Source organism: Phycodurus eques, chromosome 2 (genome assembly GCF_024500275.1).
Source record: "Phycodurus eques isolate BA_2022a chromosome 2, UOR_Pequ_1.1, whole genome shotgun sequence".
In the NCBI taxonomy this organism is placed as follows: domain Eukaryota; kingdom Metazoa; phylum Chordata; class Actinopteri; order Syngnathiformes; family Syngnathidae; genus Phycodurus; species Phycodurus eques.
Window position 1 is genome coordinate 37,769,524 of NC_084526.1, and position 21,923 is coordinate 37,791,446.

Sequence of the window (21,923 nt, forward strand, 5' to 3'; positions counted from 1 at the left end):
TATAAGTCAACATAGGACATAGCAATGTACTAATTTTGTTTCCCGTTTATGCTCAGCTATTTATGTGTACTTATACTGCTGTAGGACAGTATTTCAGCAGGGTCCGATGTTAAGCCCGCTTGAGCCAAGTTGTGGTAGCCCTGTCAGAACCTGTACTGCCCCCATATATTCATGATATAATACTTAAAGTTTCAGTGATTATTTCGTAATTGGCATATTTGTGCTGTATTATTTAACCCCCTTCAAGAAATTATTACTACAATTGCATTCATGGCAATGACTCCGTACTAACCTCAGTAAAATCAAGGCATTGCAATTGCTCGAATTAATAATAATGCTGAAAACAACACTAGTAAATCAATTGCAAAATGATTATAATTATTACTAGGAATGCTCTATCTTGTGCCTTGATGTTGTGCACACTACGTATATTACAGAGCTGTCATATGTTAACGGAACGGCTGTATTTTGTTACGTAAATTACTGAACGCTGACTGGTTACGGCCATAACTGATATTGTTCCGGATATTGGGGGGGGGGGGAATCCAGCGTCCGGCATTACCGGCCGGCCAATACGGCACTTTGAACGACTACTGACAAAAATGTCATAAATGTATTTAATGAAATAAACAATAATAAAACAATTAACGAGTACCCGATGGATGACAAAAGTGTTTCTGTAGGATGCATGGTGGCATTGTGTGACAAGTGGAAGACTTTAATGGGCACTGCTGACTGTCACGGTGCACAACTGGTATCACAATACCGACTTTGATTAAATAGTTTTGGAAAATGACGTTAAACAGGCAGTTTGATTTTCTGACATATGAAAGGCTTTTTGTACGGTCATGGGGCTCGGCCAACCACGGACTTTGATGGGTACAGGTGGCTGTCATAAGGCCAAAAGCCCAATGTAGCCTAATGTCAGTACATTATCACTAATCACCACCAAAATGTATGTGGACATTTCTATTTATGCCTACTTACACCTTTGAAAATATCATAACAATCGGCCCGATAGATTGTACATTATTCCCTAGCCATTCAACATTTCTTCACCGATTCAAACCATTCCAACTTCAAAATGTTCATATCATTCAAGCAATCTTATTTACTACCCATCCATCCATCCATCCATCCATCCATCCATTTTCTGTACCGCTTATCCTCACTAGGGTCGCAGGTGTGCTATCCGAGCTATCTTTGGGCGAGAGGCGGGGGCGGTCGCCAGGCAGTCACACCTATTTAGTATTTACATTCAAAAAAATTACCAATTTTTTTTCAAATGGAAGCCCCAAATTCATATTTTTTTTTTTTTTTACATAATCTCGAGTTTTCTCTTTTTTTTTTACCAATTCAAACCATTCCAACTTCAAACTGTTCAGCTCATTCTAAGTAATTTCATACCATTCAACATTATTCATTATCATTCTATCATGTTTCTATATGATTGCCTTAATTATTTCAGTATTCACACACCATTTTTCCAGAAATTGCATCATGTAGTTATTTAACAATTGCTCCAAAATGGATTGACATTATTGGAAATAATAGCCAATTTCATTTTTCGAGCAAAAAATACATGAAATCAAATTGTTCGTGAAATATGGACCATTAAGACACATACTTCCTTTAAATAACTAACCACCTATAGATGTAAGCATTCAGACAGCACATTTAGGTGAATACAATGTCCTCCGCAGTTATAGAAGCCCGGCTCTGTATGTGTGTGTGTTTACAGGTAAAGCTGAGTTCATTCACATGGGTGAAGAGGTGGATGGGGTGGATATGAGAGCTGAGGTTGGCCTGCTGAGTCGTAACATCCTAGTCCGTGGTGAGATGGAGACCAGCTGTTATGGCAATGAAGCCTGCAAATTCTTTGACTTTGACACCTTTGGAGGGCATTTGAAGGTACAATCTTGGCATTAACATTTTTACTGATAGCTGTTAAATACTGGATAAAAAGAGATTTTATTGTTATAGTAAGTACAACCCCAATTCCAATGAAGTTGGGACGTTGTGTTAAACATAAAAACAGAATACAATGATTTGCAAATAATGTTGAACCTATATTTCATCGAATGCACTACAAAGACAAGATATTTCATGTTCAAACTGATAAACTTTATTATTTTTTAGCAAATAATCATTAACTTGGAATTTTATGGCTGCTACACATTCCAAAAAAGCTGGGACAGGGTCATGTTTACCACTGTGTTACATCACCTTTTCTTTGAACAACATTCAATAAACGTTTGGGAACTGAGGACACTAATTGTTGAAGCTTTGTAGGTGGAATTCTTTCCCACGTTTGCTTGATGTTCAGCTTCAGCTGTTCAACAGTCCGGGGTCTCTGTTGTCGTAGTTTAGGCTTCATAATGCGCCACACATTTTCAATGGGAGACAGGTCTGGACTGCAGGCAGGCCAGTCTAGTACCCGCACTCTTTTACTACGAAGCCACGCTGTTGTAACACGTGCAGAATGTGGTTTGGCATTGTCTTGCTGAAATAAGCAGGGGCGTCAGTGAAAAAGACGTTGGATGGCAGCACTTGTTTCTCCAAAACCTGTATGTACATTTCAGCATTAATGGTGCCTTCACAGATGTGTAAGTTACCCATGCCATTGGCACTAACACAGCCCCATAGCATCACAGATGCTGGCTTTTGAACTCTGCGTCCATAACAGTCCATATGGTTCTTTTCCTCTTTGGCCCGGAGACACAACATCCACAATTTCCAAAAACTATTTGAAATGTGGACTCGTCGGACCACAGAACACTTTTCCACTTTGCATCTTTCCATCTTAGATGAGCTTGGGCCCAGAGAAGCCAGCGACGTTTCTGGGTGTTGTTGATAAATGGCTTTTGCTTTGCATAGTAGAGTTTCAAGTTGCACTTACGGATTTAGTACCGAACTGTATTTACTGACATTGGTTTTCTGAAGTGTTCCTGAGCCTATGTGGTGATATCCTTTACATATTGATGTCGTTTGTTGATGCAGTGCCGCCTGAGGGATCGAAGGTCACGGACAGGCACAGCAATTCCAGGACACTTCTCTCAGTCTTTGTGCATGCGAAACGGTGTCAATTCACGTTCATGTGTCCACATACACACACCCCTGGGACTTTTTCGCTGGGTGTGGGGCCACTCACTTATTGCGTCAAATAACTCATGAATATGCCAATTGCTTGGGTATCCCCTCAATCACACTGCGGTCCTATAGACGTTTACAATTTACATAGCCACTCCCACCACACTTCAGTTGTACAGCCGGGTTCGCGATCCTTGTCTTGCATGCTTCCTCTCCTGTCCTTGTCCTTGTCCTGTCCTATCTTGTCCTGTCCTTCCCTCACAAGGTTTAGCACTACTGCCCCATACAACACTGATATTTAATATGTCATTGTTCTAGATATATAAGGATTTACTTTTCTCATCTTGTTTACAGTTAGTGCTTTGTCTTTTGTTGTCTTCTTTTCTCACTCCCCTCTTGAAAGCTTGTTCTGTTCGACTCAGCGACTCTGATTCTCAATAAATATCTATTATAATACTAAGAAACCAAAGCGGCAGCTCAAAACTAGAATGTGACACAGCAAAACTGTTCCAGCATAAAAGGGATATAGATCCTCCGTCAGAACTAGCAACCCTTTACTGCTCAGTGACAGTTTTTTTTGTCAATGTCTTTATGTCTCAAAAGTTTTCTCTGTCAATTGACTGTCTGTTGTCGTACTAGAGCGGCTCCAACTACCGGTTCCTTGTGTGTTTTTTGGACATACTTGGCAAATAAAGATGATTCTGATTCTGATTCTGACTTACCAGCCGAACAGGACACACACAAAAAAAAAGAAAGAAAAAAAAAAAAGGGAATACTCGGAATACAAACTGGGCAATGGCAGTATACAGGAGTGGTAAATAATTTGACAACTCCTTTCCACTCCTGCTGGGCTATAAACCCTACAGATTGCAATAGTTTGCAGGTGCGTCTCAGCTGGCTCTGCCCAACAACGATCACCAAGGTAACTGAAAGACAATGAAACCAAATGAACAGCAACATCAACTTAAGAACATAACACCAATGACTTTTGTGTCATATTCCTCTTTAAGTTAACACCACAGCCATGTTCTCTCTCTCTCTTTGCACAGAGCTGTATGCGACAATAGGTGGCCATCATGGCCGCCACATCAATGCATCGCCTGGAAATATCGCCACATTCAAAATGGCCACCATGTTGGCACAGGCTACTCTTGTTGGCTGGATCTAGTCAGATTGTATATCTGTGAACCGGAAATGCGTGTGTGTGTCTCTGCCTTTATGGCGCCACAGCGCCAGTCAACAACAACGGCCAATTCTGGAAGTACCACACTTTGTCAACGCTGGTTTAAGTGATAACTAGAAACTATTTTTGGACACATATACTGTCCAGACGGTCCATTACTCCCAATATCCGTGAAATCCGGGTCCGTTAAATCGGGGTCCCCTAAATGTACGTATGTATTTGAGCTATCCTCTTTCTAAATAATAACTGACCACAGGGAAGAATGAAAATGCTCACCAGTCTGCCTCAGCGCTATATACTGTATCAGCATACTAACTGTTGTACTTGTAGCAACGTTCATTTGAAATTGTAGCATTGTAAGAATGTGTTCTAGTTTCTACTTCTCTTTTTCCCCATGTGATAAGAAACCAAATGCATTTGGGTACTATCCATCCATCCAGCCATCCATTTTCTGAGCCGCTTCTCCTCACTAGGGTCGCGGGCATGCTGGAGCCTATCCCAGCTGTCATTGGGCAGGAGGCGGGGTACACCCTGAACTGGTTGCCAGCCAATCGCAGAGCACATACAAACAAACAACCATTCGCACTCACAGTCACACCTACAGGCAATTTAGAGTCTCCAATTGATGCATGTTTTTGGGATGTGGGAGGAAACCGGCGTGCCCGGAGAAAACCCACGCAGGCACGGGGAGAACATGCAAACTCCACACAGTCGGGGCCGGGGATTGAACCCGGGTCCTCAGAACTGTGAGGCTGACGCTCTAACCAGTCGCCCACCGTGCCGCCCATTTGGGTACTAAGTGACCAAAAACAAACAAGCAACATCAACTCAACAATCTATCTATGAGCAGTTTTTTTTAATCATAGTTAACATTAACATTAAACATGGCTGTAGATGGTAGTGTGTAATAATAAGTAATAAACGTCGTAATCAATATTTAAACATTTATTCAGGTTCAATTAATCTTTATTCCTTCATAGTATGAAAACAGTTTAAACCTTGTAAAGCAATTTATCAACACATTATGAATACAAAATGAGTTGGATGTTTTCCATCACAGACAACAACTTCATTCAATACAAATATCCCTCAAAAATCCAAGCTATGCATGCAGTTGGAATAAAAAAATCAATAGCGACACAGAGATGGGAAAGGACATAAAGACACAGGAGAGAAGTGCCTTCGTGTGTCAGTCCCAAGGGTAAACAATTTTATCCTATTATACAATTCCATCACATTCCATTCTGTCATTTATTGTTCATGTACAGTGAGTATGCCGCACTTTTTTGCAACACACGCATGCATATACACACACATAAATAGGAAACCCAAACAAGATTCGAGTGAAGTGCTTGAAAATAAAGGCCACTCTTGACATTTCTGCTTTTAATGTCTCCAAAACTCCCCTCTCTTCAAATATTTGCAGAATTGTTCCATTTTCTTAAAAGATGTGATCTGTCAAGTGGAGTTACAGTGAATTTTTTTTTTTTTTTTTTTTCTGGTGACATTGGCGACAATTTACTGGTACAGTTGTTTTCGTCAGTTTTCTTTGATTGTCTTACAAAACTCTACTGGCTGTTTTCATCACGTCACTTCATTTCTCCCCCTTTGTACTCTTTTCCACTACCTCCAGTATTTCTTTCCTCAGAAACTCTATTAACTGAACTGTGACCAAACTTTGCTTTATAGAAATCCTCATAACTTTTGTTGTCAGTAAGACTGACTGATCCTCTCTGTGGCCATTAGGTAGAGCGAGGTTTCAAGGCCACGCATATATCTGGTGTGGAACTGCAGCACATGGGCCAGCAAAAGATGGGACACTACCCGGTCCACTTCCATATGAATGGTGAAGTGGATGAGAGGGGAGGCTATAACCCCTCCACCTATGTCAGTGATCTGTCAATCCACCACTCATTCTCTCGCTGCGTCACTATCCACAGCTCCAATGGACTTCTGGTGAGTTCACCTGTTGTATATAAGAGAAATTTTTTAGACCACCACCCAAGGTTTGTGTCACAGATGCACTAACTAAACAGCATTGGTAATAACCAAAATAGATTTTTATGCTCAGGTTCATCTGAATCTGTACAAGCTCTGTAACAAAAATATATTTTTTTAAAATATGGTTATTTTGGCCGAATGGTAAGCACGTCTGCCTTACAGTTCTGAGGACCCAGGTTCAAATCCGGCCTCGCCTGTGTCCAGTTTGCATGTTCTCCCTGTGCCTGTGTGGGTTTTCTCCGGGTACTCCGGTTTCCTCCCACATCCCCAAAACACGCGTGGGAGGTTAATTGAAGACTCTAAATTGTCCATAGTTGTGAGTGTGAACGGTTGTTTGTCTATATGTGCCCTGCGATTGGGCGGCGACCAGTTCAGGGTGTACCCCTCCTCTCGCCCAAAGATAGCTGGGATAGGCTCCAGCACGCCCGCAACCCGCGTTAGTATAAGCGGTACAGACAATGGATGCAAGGATGGTTATTGTTGTGAATTTTAAAATATGAAAACTGAAACAAAAATGAAGTACATTATTATTTCTTACTAAACAGAAACAGAAAAACAGTGGAAAAAACATTTATATTGCTTGAATGTTTTGATCAATTAATTTCTGGCTTCTTGGAAAAGCCCAGGAAGCCTGTTCAAATTTGGCTATAAAAAGGTGAATTCAATGTGAAATTCCTGTTCAAAATAGCAAAACATGGAGACCTCACTCAGATTGAAATAGTCCGCATTAAAGCTCTTCATGACAGTGTCCTCTCGTTTTCATGAGAAGTGGTCTAATGCATTTTTAAGCACTGTGTATTTATTTTTTATCCATCCATCCATTGTCTGTGTCCGCTTTATCCTCACAAGGGTCACGGGCGTGCTGGAGCCTATCCCAGCTATCTTCGGGCGAGAGGCGGGGTACACCCTGAACTGGTCGCCAGCCAATCACATTCTTTTTTTAAGAAAGGCAATTAAAAAGGACCACAAACCATGTAAAATAAATTACTTAGTAAGATATTTAATTCTTAACCAATGTCATTGTAAAGCAATACATTTGTGTATTCACACCTACGGGCAATTTAGAGTCTTCAATCAACCTACCATGAATGTTTTTGGGATGCGGGAGGAAACCGCAGTGCCTGGAGAAAACCCACGCAGGCACGGGGAGAACATGCAAACTCTACACAGGTGGGGCCAGGATTTGAACCCCGGCCCTCAGAACTGTGAGGCAGATGTGCTAACCAGTCATCACCGTGCCACCTTTTATTTATATATATATATATATATATATATATATATATATATCAAAGATGACCAGCTGATATACATGTACACTATATGTGTTTTAAAAAAACAGTATCATCTATAAGGGTTAGATTGTAGCTGCTTCTTCATCAATTTTCATCATGGTAAATGCTTTAACCTTGATAATGTTCTTCTCTTTTTAGTGCTCTTGTGGTCTGTAACTCGAGAACTAGTAAACATTTTCTCCTTTGCAGGTAAAAGACGTGGTGGGCTATGACACGCTGGGCCATTGTTTTTTCACAGAGGATGGCCCAGAGGAGAGAAACACATTTGATCACTGTCTGGGTCTCATGGTCCGAGCGGGCACTCTACTGCCTTCAGACAGAGACAGCCAAATGTGTCGTGACATCACTGACGGAGCATACCCAGGCTATGTAGCCAACCCACGGCAAGACTGCAGGTAAGGAAATGGCAGCAACTGTGGTCAATCTATTTAGAGGATACATTTACAGGGAGATCATCTGCACTACCTTGTGACTTAACTCAGAATCTGACAAAAATAAACCTAAAATGAATGCAGACTAGACAAACATCTGGTGAACATCAGCTGAAAAAGAATGCGAGCTCATCATACACAGCTTCACAGGAGCAAAGCTGAGCCGGGTTTGTAGAGAAATACTACAACACTCCTATGTTTTATAGTGCTGCAAATGATTGGGTTCCGCAGTGTTGATTGTTTTGTTTCTTTTTTTTAAATTATTTAAATTTAGTCTCCTTAACAACGTACGAATACAAATGTCCAGGTATTAGTTGTGTTTGTTCATTCTACATTGTAAAATAAAGCACTTATATTCTTGTTGTCAAGTGCAATGGTAGAAAAGTATATCCACTAAATACATATATGCCGTCGCCACTAAATACATATATGCCGTCGGCACGGTGGACGACTGGTTAGAGCATCTGCCTCACAGTTCTGAGGACCCGGGTTCAATCCCTGGACCACCTGTGTGGAGTTTGCATGTTCTCTCCGTGCCTGTGTGGGTTTTCTCCAGGCACTCCGGTTTCCTCCCACATCCCAAAAAACATGCATGGTAGGTTAATTGACAACTCTAAATTGCCCGTAGGTGTGAATGTGAGTACGACTGGTTGTTTGTTTATATGTGCCCTGCGATTGGCTGGCGACCAGTTCAGGGTGTACCCCGCCTCCTGCCCGATGATAGCTGGGATAGGCTCCAGCACGCCCGCGACCCTTGTGAGGAGAAGCGGTTCTGAAAATGGATGGATTGATGGACATATATGCCGTGTACCATGTACTGTATTCAGTGGTTACAAAACTGACCTTAATGCATTTCCAGAACAATTTGGAGAGGTTATTTATGTTGTGCTGAATGTTCTTTGGTGAATTCATCAAAAGTGCTGTTACCAAATTAGATGTTTTAGGAGAAACACAATAAATGTGATTGAAGATAGATCATGAGTTCAACCGTAATTGTAAAGCATAATATTGTAGAAACATAATCAAACAAAAAAATCAGAAGGCACTGAAAAAAATGCCTATTTGCTAACAGAAGTATGCATTTTTTTCTGCATACTTTAACTGTCAGAAAGACTTTAAATTTGAAGCTTTAAGATGAAACACTGAATATAAAGTAGCTTAATCCAGGTCACATGACTTTATCTCGTCAAACCGCCTCTGCCTTAAGCTACAGATTATAAGCAAAGGTTTTAGATTCATAATGGCGCTGGAATTCACTTAATACAAAGTCATTCACCTTCCCAGCATTAAAATACAAGAAGGATTTACCCTTTCTGTTTGACATTATCTAAGACTCAACTTCCTTCTATTTCATTGGGTTTCTTCTCTTCTTCTGTCTGAATGTATCCAGTTATGTACGTATAAATTAAATTAAAAGCAAATTTATTTATATAGTGCATTTCATACACAAGGGAACTCAATGTGATTCACATGATTAAAAGCATTTAAAAAGAAAGAAAAAACTGCTTATAAACATTTTGAACATAGAGAAAAAAAATTCAAATACAATTAAAACAGCGTACAGTGCAAGACATCCATCCATCCATCCATTTTCAACACCGTTTATCCTGGTTAGGGTCGCGGGACGCTGGAGCCTATCCCAGCTGACTTCAGGCGAAAGGCGGACTACACCCTGAACTGGTCGCTAGTCAGTCGCAGGGCACATATAGACATGGACAACCATTCGCACTCACATTCACACCGTCACTGAGTGGGAACTGAACCCACGCTGCCTGCACAAAAGTCAGGCGAGTGTACCACTACACCATCACTGACTACTGCAAGTCATATCATTTAAAAGTGGAAATGCTCTAAAAAACATGGGGAAAAGGTTTTTAACCTGGACTTAAAAACATGCACACTTGGGGCTGACGTCATTTCTGTTGGCAACTTATTCCATTTGTGTGCAGCATAATAAGGCAGTTTTAGTAATTAATTTGATATGACTGTTGAAAGTCAAGTCGGAATCTATCAGAACACCAAAGTTTCGACTTGGTCTTTGTTTTTTTAAAGAGAGTGACTCCATTGCTGTTTAATAACAGCAATCCTCTTTTCTTTATTTCCCAAAACAATTATCTCAGTTTTGTTGTGGTTTAATTGAAGAAATTTTTGGCTTATCCAGTTATTTATCTGTTTGAGACAGACACCTCAATTGAACTGTAGTCATCTGGAGACACTGCTAGATATAACTGTGTGTCATCTGCATAGCTATGATAGTTAACATTATGGTTCTGAAGAATTTGGACCAAGGGTAGCATATACAGGCTGAACAGGAGGGGTCCAACAACTGACCCCAGAGGTTCATTTATTCCTACCCACGTTTCCAACCTGTTCAGCAGTATATTATGATCTACCGTATCAAAAGCCGCACTGAGGTCCAACAAGACCAGAATTGACACGTTTCCCGAGTCAGTATTCAACCTTATATCATTTAGAACTTTGATAAGAGCAGATTCTGTCCTGTGATGAGTTCGGAAACCTGATTGAAATTTGTCATAAGTAATAATGCTTGTCCCCCTTCTTGAGCCGTCACCTTATCGTGGTGGATGGGTTTGTGTGTCCCAATGATACTAGGAGCTAAGTTGTTTGGGGCTTTATGCCCCTGGCAGGGTCACCCATGACAAACGGGTCCTAGGTGAGGGACCAGACAAAGCACGGCTCAAAGACCCCTTATGATGACGACAAATGATGGACTTGGTTTTCCCTTGCCCGGACGCGGGTCACCGGGGGCCCCCACTGGAGCCAGGCCTGGTGGTGGGGCTCGAAGGTGAGTGCCTGGTGGCCGGGCCTGCACCCATGGGGCCCGGCCGGGCACAGCCCGAAAGGATAATGTGGGTCCCCCTTCCCATGGGCTCACCACCTGTGGGAGGGGCCATTAGGGTCAGTTGCAGTGTGAGCTGTGCGGTGGCCAAAGGCGGGCACCTTGGCGATCCGATCCCCGGCTACAGAAGCTGGCTCTAGGGAAGTGGAATGTCAGCTCTCTGGGTTGGAAGGAGCCCGAGCTGGTGTGTGAGGTCGAGAAGTTCAGACTAGATATAGTCGGACTCGACTCCACACACAGCTTGGGCTCTGGTACCAGTCCTCTCGAGAGGGGTTGGACTCTCTTCCAGTCTGGAGTTGCCCACGGTGAGAGGCGCCGAGCAGGTGTGGGTATACTTATTGCCCCCCGGCTTGGCACCTGTACGTTGGGGTTCACTCCGGTGGACGAGAGGGTAGCCTCCCTCCGCCTTCGGGTGGGGGGACGGGTCCTGACTGTTGTTTGTGCCTATGCACCAAACAGCAGTTCAGAGTACCCACTCTTTTTGGAGTCCTTGGAGGGGGTGCTGGAGAGCGCTCCTGCTGAGGACTCCATCGTTCTGCTGGGGGACTTCAATGCTCACGTGGGCAATGACAGTGAGACCTGGAATGGCGTGATTGGGATGAACGCCCCCCCCCCCCCCCCCCCCCCCCCCCCGATCAGAACCCGACCAGTGTTCTGTTATTGGACTTCTGTGCTCATCACGGATTGTCCATAACGAACACCTTGTTCAAGCATAAGGGTGTCCACACGTGCACTTGGCACCAGAACACCCTAGGTCGCAGTTCGATGATCGACTTTGTGGTCGTGTCATCGGACTTGCGGCCGCATGTCTTGGACTCTCGGGTGAAGAGGGGGCGGAGCTGTCAATTGATCACCACCTGGTGGTGAGTTGGCGCCGGACCGGAAGATGCCGGTCCGACGTGGCAGGCCCAAACGTATTGTGAGGGTCTGCTGGGAACCTCTGGCAGAATCCCCTGTCAGTAGTTTCAATTCCCACCTACGACAGAACTTTGCTCATATTCTGTAGTCATGAGCAAATCCACTGGCAGATGGCAGGTGAGACGCTGATCTGGAGAAGCTTGGATGAAAGGAGTTCAGGGATGATGGTGTTGAACGCTGAGCTGAAGTCCACGAACAGGATCCTCACGTAGGTCCCTGCACTGTCGAGGTGTTCTAGGATGAAGTGCAGTCCCATGTTGACTGCATCATCCACAGACATGTTCGCTCGGTAGGCAAACTGCAGGGGGTCCAGCAGGGGACCTGTGACGCTCTTGAGGTGATCCAGCACGAGATGTTCAAATGACTTCATGACCACAGATGTCAAGGCGACAGGCCTGTAGTCATTTAGACCCGAGATTGTAGGTTTCTTGGGGACTGGAATGATGGTGGAGCGTTTGAAACAGGATGGTACTTCGCACAGTTCCAGAGATCTATTGAATATCTATGAGAAGACTGGAGCGAGCTGGTCCGCGCAGACTTTGAGGCAGGATGGGGACACATGGTCTGGGCCTGCCGCTTTGTTAATCTTTTGTTGTTTGAAGATGTATCTCACATCCTCTTTGTGGATGGTTAACGCAGAAGTCGGTGGTGTGATTGTGGTCGGTGGTGCGGCTGGGTGGGTGTGGGGTGTGAAAGTGTCCCTTTCAAACCTGCAGTAGAAGGTATTCAAGTCGTTGGCTAGTGTGCTATTGTTCTCAGCTTGGGGGGATCGTCGCTTGTAATTGGTCAGCGATTGGAATGCATGCCAGACTGATTTAGAGTCGTTAGCGCTAAACCGTTTTTCCAACTTTGCTGCATAGTTCCTCTTTGCAATGTTAATTTCTTTAGTCAGCTGGTTTCTAGCGCGATTATACACGGCCCTGTCCCCGCTGTGATATGCGTCCTCCTTAGCTTGTCGAAGCTGCTTAAGTTTGCCAGTGAACCACGGCTTGTTGTTGTTTAATGTGCGTAATGACTTTGTTGGTACGCACACATCTTCACAGAAACTGATATAGGATGTGACCGCGTCCGTATATTCATCCAGGCTGCCTGTTGAATTTTCAAAGACACTCCAGTTTGTGCAGTCCAAACAGCTTTGAAGTCTATCTTTGCTTCATTGGTCCACTTTTTCACTGTTTTCACTGTAGGCTTCGCACATTTAAGTTCTTGCCTGTACGTCGGTATTAAGTGAATTAAGCAGTGATCAGACGAGCCCAGGGCTGCACGAGGTATAGCACGGTATGCGTCATTTAGCCTAGTATAGCAGTGGTCTAAAATGTTATTTTCCCTGGTAGGACAGTCAATGTGCTGCTTCTATCTAGGGAGTTTGTGGTTGAGTTTAGCTTTGTTAAAGTCCCCGAGAATAATGAGGGATGAGTCCGGGTGATTTCTTTCAATTTCGTTGACTTTTTCGGGGAGCGTTAGCAGTGCGGCGTTCGTGTGAGTTTGAGGCGGAATATAGGCGCCAGCGAGGATGAATGATGCAAACTCACGCGGCGAGTAGAATGGCTTACAGTTCAAAAACAGCAACTCCAAATGCGGGCTGCAGTGTGTGCTGAGCTCCGTGACGTCCGTACACCATTTTTCGTTGCAATAGAAGCATATCCCGCCGCCTTTTGGTTTCCCCGATAACTCCGTGATGCGGTCTGCTCGGTGAAGATGAAAACTCAGAAGCATGACGGCGCCATCGGATACAGCCTCACAAAGCCAAGTCTCCGTAAAGCACATGGCGGCGGAACGTCCGAAGTCTTTACTGGTCTTTATCAGAAGATGAAGCTCATCCATTTTGTTGGGTAGGGAGCGTACATTCGCGAGGTGGATCGACAGTACCGCCAATCTGTATCCTCTCTTGCGGAGTTTCACCTGGCTCGCTTCCCTCTGTGGCGTCGCCTCCGCCTCCATGCGCCGAAGACCGCGGACGCCGCTCCGGTGAGTAACTCGGGGAAAAAACTGAGCGGATTTGTGAAAGTTGGTGAAAGAAAGTCTGGAGTAGCCTCCTTGATGGTTAGCAAGTCTCCCCTTGTGTTAGTGAGTTGTGTAATGTCTCCAAACACAAAAACAAAAACAATACTAGAGAGCGCGTAACCGAGGCGACCACACTGGTAGGCGCCATCTTGGATTATTGATTTTATTGCAGTAGTATGACATAGTGCAATCGTGAAAGAGCAAATTTGTCTTGTCGTCTGATCCTGGCATTACGGTGTTGTCTGTCTCAGACGTGTTGTCTGTCCCACACTGTTTTTTAAAAAAAAAAACTTTATTGGCCATCAGATATTTACAGTACTACGTCAAAAGACACGCGACAAGGCTAAAAATAAACTAGCTTTTGGATTCAAATATACTGTGCACGATTGCGACGCGGAATAAATATCTTTTGCGGAGCCGATCAATGAGGTCATTGATCGAATCGGCAAATTATGACATTAAAGCCGTTCAGCATAAAATGCAAAATATCCGCCGATACCGATCAGCCTGATCAGATCGGTGTAAAGTCTAGTTTTTAGGATTACTCTGACTGTTATTTATTCATTAATTTTCCATACCGCTTATCCTCACCAGGGTCGCGGGAGTTCTGGAGCCTATCCCAGGTCTCTTCGGGCGAGAGGCGGGGTTGACTCTGAACTGGTCGCCAGCCAATCGCAGGACACATGGAAACAAACAACCATTCGCACTCACATTCACACCTACAGGCAATTTAGAGTCTTTAATTAACCTACCACGCATGTTTTTGGGATGTGGGAGGAAACCGGAGTACCCGGAAAAAACCCGCACAGGGAAAACATGCAAACTCCACACAGGTGAAGCCGGATTTGAAACCGGGTCCTCAGAACTCTAAGGCAGATGTGCTAACCAGTCGTCCACCGTGCCACCCTGACTGTTATTAGTCTGACTAAAGTTTTTTTTCTTTTTTTTTCCCCAAGTTTGCATCCTTCATCTCTGTCGGCCTGTCCAACATGTTTGCTTGAAAAGAGACTCAGCCTATGTTTCATGTATTTTTTTCCCTTCCTCTTTTCTGGACTTAAACATATTATGTTGCAACTTATTATGTTGATAGATGCCAGGTGAGATGAGGATAACTGATGTTGCAAAGAGTAAATTCACAATTTCACTGATGATGAATATAAACATTTTCTCGAGTTCCTCTTCCCCACTGTCTGACTCTTGTATTTTTTTTTTTTTTTTTTTTTTTTTTTTTTAGTGCAACTTCAACTTTCTGGATTGCCAACCCAAATAACAACCTTATCAACTGTGCCGCTGCAGGCTCAGAGGTGAGTTTCTATTTTCATTTTAAGAACTCTCATCTCCTCTCCCACTCCCAGCTTCACTAAATGCTGGTCTACCATGTTGCCAGGTCAGATTAATAACTGTATACCAATATTACTCCAGAGCCAAGCAGACAGACAGACAAACACTGCCACACATTCAATTTGATAGGCCTAATTATGATCATACTTTCACAACATTCAGTCAGGTGAAGGAGAGTCTCATTTATTTGAATGTAATAACCTTCTTTGCATTGCTACACAAAATAACCAAAATACTGAAAGGTAGTGTGAGAGTGTTGATGTAAATACAATGTGTAATGTGCACTTTGTGTGTTGTATATCAAAGGTTTTATGTATGTGTATATTGTCTTTGTTGTTCAAAATGGATTTATGACAGCGTATATACACTTTTTTTATGTATGTTTGTGTACCTTAGGAAACAGGATTCTGGTTTATCTTCCACCATGTACCCACTGGAGCATCTGAGGGGCTGTACTCGCCTGGAAAAACAGAACACACACCTATGGGCCTGTTCACCAACAACAGAGCTCATTCCAACTACAGGGTGAGTCTGGAAATATGAGTTAAATCAAATCAATCAATCAATCCGTCCGTCCGTCCGTCCATCCATCCATCCATCCAACCAATCGCATATATATTTATATAGTAATTAATTATTTGAATAAAGGACACTGTGATCCTCTCCTGGAGTCCTCACCTTATCATTGTGGAGGGGTTTGTGTGTCCCAATGATCCTAGGAGCTACGTTGTCTGGGGCTTCAAGCCCCTGGTAGGGTCACCCTTGGCAAACAGGTCCCAGGTGAGCGACCAGACAAAGCACGCTCCCCCCTTATGATGGGTAAAAATATTTAACGTCGTTTTCCCTCGCCCAGATGGGGTCACCGGGAGGGGAGGGGGGGAGGGTCACGATGGCGAGCGCCTGGTGGCCGGGCCCCATGGGACACAGCCCAAAAAAAACAATGTGGGTCCCCCTTCCCATGGCTTCACCCCCTGTGGGAGCGGCCAAGAGGGTTGCGAGGAGTGTAAGCTGGGCGGTGTCACCAACTGTGGGAGGGGCCATTGGGGTCGGGTGCAGTGTGAGCTGGGCGGTGGCCGAAGGCGGGAATCTTGACGGTCCGATCCTCGGCTACAGAAACTGGCTCTAGGTACGTGGAACGTCACCTCTCTGGCAGGGAAAGAGCCTGAGCTGTTGTGCAGGGTCGAGAAATTCCGACTGGATATAGTCGTGCTCGGCTTGACACACACCTTGAACAGTCTTCTTGAGAGGGGTTGGACTCTCTTCTACTCTGGAGTTGCCCACGGTGAGAGACGCCAAGCAGGTGTTGGTATACTGATTGCCCCGCATTTCAGTGCCTGCACATTGGGGTTCACCCCAGTGAACGAGAGGGTAGCCGCCCTCCGTATTCGGGTGGGGGGACGGGTCCTGACTGTTGTCTGTGCCTATACACCAAAACAACAGCTCAGAGTACCCACCTATCTTGGAGTCCTTGGAGGGGGTCCTGGATAGTTGCCATGCTGGGGACTCCCTCGTTCTGCTGGGGGACATCAACGCTCATGTGGGCAATGACAGTGAGACCTGGAAGGGCATGATTGGGAAGAATGGCCCTCCCAATCAGAACCAGAGTGGTGTTCTGTTTTTGGACTTCTGCGCTCCTCACAGATTGTCCATAACAAACACCATGTTCAGATATAAGGGTGTCCATATGTGCACTTGGCACCAGGACACTCTAGGCCGCAGTTCGATGCTCGACTTTGTGGTCGTGTCATCGGACATTCGGTCGCATGACTGGGACACTCGGGTGAAGAGAGAGGTGAAGCTGTCAACCGATCACCACCTGGTTGTGTGTTGGCTGGTGATGGTGGGGGAAGATGCCGATCCGACCTGGCAGACCCAAACGAGGGTCTGCTGGGAATGTCTGGTAGAGTCCCCTATCAGAAAGCATTTCAACTCCCACCTCCGACAGAACTTCACCCACATCCTGGTGGAGGCGGGTGATATTGAGTCTGAGCGGACCATGTTTCGCGCCTCCATTGCTGAGGCAGCCGACCGGAGCTGTGGCCGTAAGGTGGTTGGTGCCTGTCGTGCCGGAAATCCCTGAACCCATTGGTGGACACCAGCGGTAAGAGTTGCCGTCAAGCTGAAGAAGGAGGCCTGTCGGGCCTTTTTTTTTTTTTTTTTTTTATCGGTCTGTTGTGCTGAAGAAGGAACTGAGCCACAAGGGGAAGCACTCAATTTACCGGTCGATCTGCGTTCCTACCCTCACCTATGGTCACAAGCTGTGGCTCGTGACCGAAAAAACAAGATCACGGATACAAATTGACAAAATGAATTTCCACTGCAGGGTGTCCAGGCTGTCCCTTAGAGATAGGGTGAGAAGATCGGTCATCCAGGAGGTTAAGTTTACGTGGAAATATCCTGGTTGGTTTATATTACAGGTTTGTATTGTATAATAGAATCAAACAGTGCCATGTGGCTGCCAATGTGAAACATTTTCCAGCTGCTGAGTGTAATCAAGTAATGATTGCTCAAATGTGCTTGAAATACATAATTTTCCTTGGTTTCAGGCTGGATTCATCCTAGATAATGGAGTCAAGACCACTCAGGCAAATGACAAGGACAAGAGACCTTTCCTCTCACTCGTTGGAGCCAGGTCTGCATTTGTCACCATTTATTCCATTGTTTTATCTAATCTTTAACTACACAGAGGGATTTTGTTACTATATTACAGTATATACAGGTTCTACTAAGTTATATAGAAAGCCTAATTCCAATAGTGTTGGGATGTTGTGAAACATAAATAGAACAGAATACAATTATTTGCAAATCCTTTTCAACCTATATTCAATTGAATACACTACAAAGACAAGATATTTAATGTTCAACAGGGCAGAATGGTAAGAATGTATAGATGGTCACAAGTGGAAAAAGTAAACTTTCTGAGTATAGAAATTTTCCACAATACATTTTTGTTTAGCAAGTTGATCTTTTTTGTGATAATCTCACAACAAGATTACAATGTGACAATTAAACACCACCAAATACTGCAATAAATTCCATCTAAGTGATAATATGCTTTTGTACAACCCCCAAGGTATGGGCCTCATCAAGATGCTGACCCTTTCAAACCCAGAGTCCCAGCTCACATTCACCATTTTGTAGCCTATAAGAACCAGGACCACGGAGCATGGCTGAGAGGAGGGGATGTCTGGTTGGATGACTGCCAGTGAGTGCAAACTGAATGATTGATTTTTTTGTTTTGTTTTGTTTTTGAGTGATTTAAAATGAATCTGTATTTATTTTTTTTATTTTGTAGATTTGCAGATAACGGCATTGGTCTCACACTGGCAAGGTAAGACGTCCTCTTCCTTAATCACCAAATTGTAGATCAATTGTAAATCACCAGTAAAAATAAAAATAATAACAATAATAATCCATCCATCCGAAACTAATTTAAGCCGCTTGTATCCTCGATCTTGTTCTTTTGGTCACGACCCACAGCTCGTGACCATAGGTGAGGCTAGGAGCTTATATCGACCAGTAAATCAGGAGCTTCGCCTTTCGGCTCAGCTCCTTCTTCAACACGACAAACCAATACATAGTCAGCATCACTGCAGACGCTTCACTGATGGCCTCAGATTTTGAGGTGCTGCTTTTCTTTCCAGCCGCTTCATACTTGGCTGCAAACCGTTCCAGCAAGAGTTAGAGATCATGGCTTGATGCCATCAGAACATCATCATCTGCAAAAAGCAGCAACGTGAAACTAATGTCAGCAAACCGGAACTCCTCAACACCCTGGCTGCGCCTAGAAATTCTGTCCATAAAGGTAAGGTAAAACAGAATTGGTGACAAAGGGCAGCCTTGGCAGAGTCCAACTCTCACTAGAAAAGAATCCGACTTACTGCCGGTAATGCAGACCAAACTCTGCCACCGGTCGTACAGGGACCGAACAGCCCGTATCAGGGAGTCTGGTACTCCATACTCCCGGAGCACCCCAATGAACACAGTCGAATACCTTCTCCAAGTCCACAAAAAACATGTAGGCTTGTTGGGCGAACTCTCATGCACCCTCAAGGACCGTGCTGAAGGTGTAGAGCTGGTCCACTGTTCCACGGCGAGGACAAAAAGCACACTTCTCCTCCTGAATCTGTGATTCGACTTCCTGATGGACCCTCCTCTCCAGAACCCCTGAGTGAACCTTACCAGGGAGGCTGAGGAGTGTGAGCCCCCTATAGTTGGAACACATCCTCCTGTCCCCCTTCTTAAAAAAGGGGGACCACCACCCCCAGCGAATCCATAGGCACTGTCCCCGTGATGTTGCAGAGGCGTGTCAACCAGGACCAGGTCATCTCCCACGAGTCGGGGGGCAATAAGTATTCCCACACCTGCTCAGTGCCTCTCACCATGGGCAACTCCAGAGTGGAAAATGGATCAACCCCTCTCAATAGGACTGGTACTGAAGCCCAAGCTGTATGTGGAGGTAATCTCAGCTACTGTTGACTATTGACTACTGTTGTACTCTAGTTGGAACTTCTCAACCTTGCACACCAGCTCAGGCTCTTTCCCTGCCAGAGGGGTGACATTCCACGTCCCAAGAGCCAGCTTCTGTAGCCGGGGATCAGACCACCAAGGTCCCCGCCTTCACCCGCTCACTACACACCCGACCACTTTGGCCACTCCCACAGGTGTTGAGCCCATGGGAAGGGAGACCCATGCTGCCTCTTCGGGCTGTGCCCAGCCGGGATCCACGAGTACAGGCCTGGCCACCAGAGGGGGCCCCCGGTGATCCGCGTCCGGGCAAGGGAAACCAAGGTCCATTTATATTTATCATCATAAGGGGTCTGTGAGCCGTACTTTTTCTGGTCCCTCACCTAGGCCTTGTTTGCCATGGGTGACCCTACCAGGGGCATAAAGCCCCAGACAATTTAGCTCCTAGGAACATCAAGACACACAAACCTCTCCACCACAATACGGTGATGGTTCAGGGAGGACTAATAGTAATAATAATAATAATAACAGTAATAAAGGTTAGGCTCCAGCACGCCCGCAACCCTAGATAGGAGAAGCGGCTCAGAAAATGGATGGATGGATGGATAAAAGTACGATAAAAAATATATATATATTGATTTTCATCCCTCAAGGTAAAGATGTACACTAATGTATATTTCTGTTGCACACCATAGAGAGAAGCAGATTACAAACATGTAGGCATGCAAGGAGAAATGTCACAGAGTGATGGGACTGAGATTGGGGTGATTTGGTGCCTTGCTAAAGGGCATCTTGACAGTAGTCAGGATGCAGACTAGCATCTCTCCAACAAAACATTTTTTATTTGTTTTTGTCCGAAGGGGAACTTGAACTATCACCGTCCAATTTCAAAGTCCTAACTGATTAGTTTATGCCATCCCTATATAACATATATCTACAGAGAAAATTAACTTTAAAAAAATAATTTTTATTTTAAACTTTTAATTAACTTTTTGTGCATCCAGTAGTCCCATTGTAAGACACGACTCTCTCTGTTTCTTTGTTTGTATAAGTAATTGAAAAGAAATGTTACTGTATATGGAATCCGCACTGGTAAAGAGTGATTTCAAAGAGTCTGAAAAGTAATTCAAGAGTTGTCTCTGAAGTGGTAATTACTGAGAACTTAGTCGGAGTGCATGTTTACAGATACAAGATGTGCTTATGTGGATCAGAGCTGATGGGCATGTAAGAAGTGGTGATACATATTCCATATTACACTTTTTTTTTAGATTTAGAAATCTATTACTGTTGTTGATACAGCTGTTGTTGTGCCCATTGTTCTCGCATAGCTTTTAATTTGACTGGACTTTTACTACCTTGATAAATCATCGTCGATTGTAATGATGAGAAATCATTAACACAATCAATGTCTTTACATAAATGAATATCATTAATTATTGATAATAACATGTAATTAATGGAATTTTTAGAAAATGTGTTAGGCCAGATGTGTGTATCAAACTGATACCCCTTTGGATTGATCAGTACCCAAGAAGTAGATCTCAGTTCCAAAAAGGCTGGTGATCCCTGATTTTATTAGTTATTTTCCACAATGGTTTGCTTTTTATTTACCTGAAGCTGTCTGAGATATTGAAATCATTATTGTCTTTACACGTTTCAGTGGGATAGTACTAACCAAAGAGTAGTCACTAAAGTGAATTTTACCCCAAAAATTGTTTTGTATCTTAATGTACATTAGATATAGACAGAATAAAAAAAAATGGTTTGTTTTTTAACAGAAGTGTCTCTAGCTTAGTGGTTAAATAACAATGCAGTGTATATTGATTTGATATAAGTTGGGGGAATAAATCAACATCACAAATAAAGATGTATCGAATACACTATTGTTTGTCTGACTGCAAAACTTACATTTGAGTACTTGCCATTACTGAATACCAATACTTGATAATGCCATTACGTCTCACAATTGTGAAGAAATCGGGTTGTATTTTAACCAAATTGTGTTCAAAACCCCAAAACAAAAACTTAAGTTTGATTAAAATACAGACCACTGGCGGGGATTTATCAAAAGTTTATACGCCTGTGTGCTGTCCCTCTGTTCAGAAAAGATGTTATCTCTCGGCACTTTACATATGGAGCAGGTGTAGAACCACTCTTCGAACCACTCCATCTATCAAAAAATAAAAACTGACAGAACCAAGACTGTGAGGCGCCCTTCCGCCTCCATTGGTTGGGTTGAAATCAAGAGGTAACGGAAAGGGACAGCGGGAAGAGAAAGAGAGAATTGCAAATGGATTATGGAAGGAAACAGTAGCAGTAATGATGGAGGTGATTCT

The 21,923-nt window shown here is 43.8% G+C and overlaps 1 protein-coding gene across 1 annotated transcript in view; it reads left to right on the plus strand.

Annotated features, from left to right (window-relative positions):
- The window catches only part of cemip (cell migration inducing hyaluronidase 1), a 127,859-nt gene that overhangs the window by 85,780 nt on the left and 20,156 nt on the right, over positions 1-21,923 (plus strand). The window contains exons 12-19 of the mRNA XM_061670568.1: positions 1,742-1,911; positions 6,020-6,229; positions 7,756-7,961; positions 15,014-15,083; positions 15,517-15,645; positions 17,667-17,752; positions 18,194-18,325; positions 18,416-18,451. Coding sequence (XP_061526552.1) covers positions 1,742-1,911; positions 6,020-6,229; positions 7,756-7,961; positions 15,014-15,083; positions 15,517-15,645; positions 17,667-17,752; positions 18,194-18,325; positions 18,416-18,451 — 1,039 coding nt within the window. The remainder of the gene's footprint in view (positions 1-1,741; positions 1,912-6,019; positions 6,230-7,755; positions 7,962-15,013; positions 15,084-15,516; positions 15,646-17,666; positions 17,753-18,193; positions 18,326-18,415; positions 18,452-21,923) is intronic.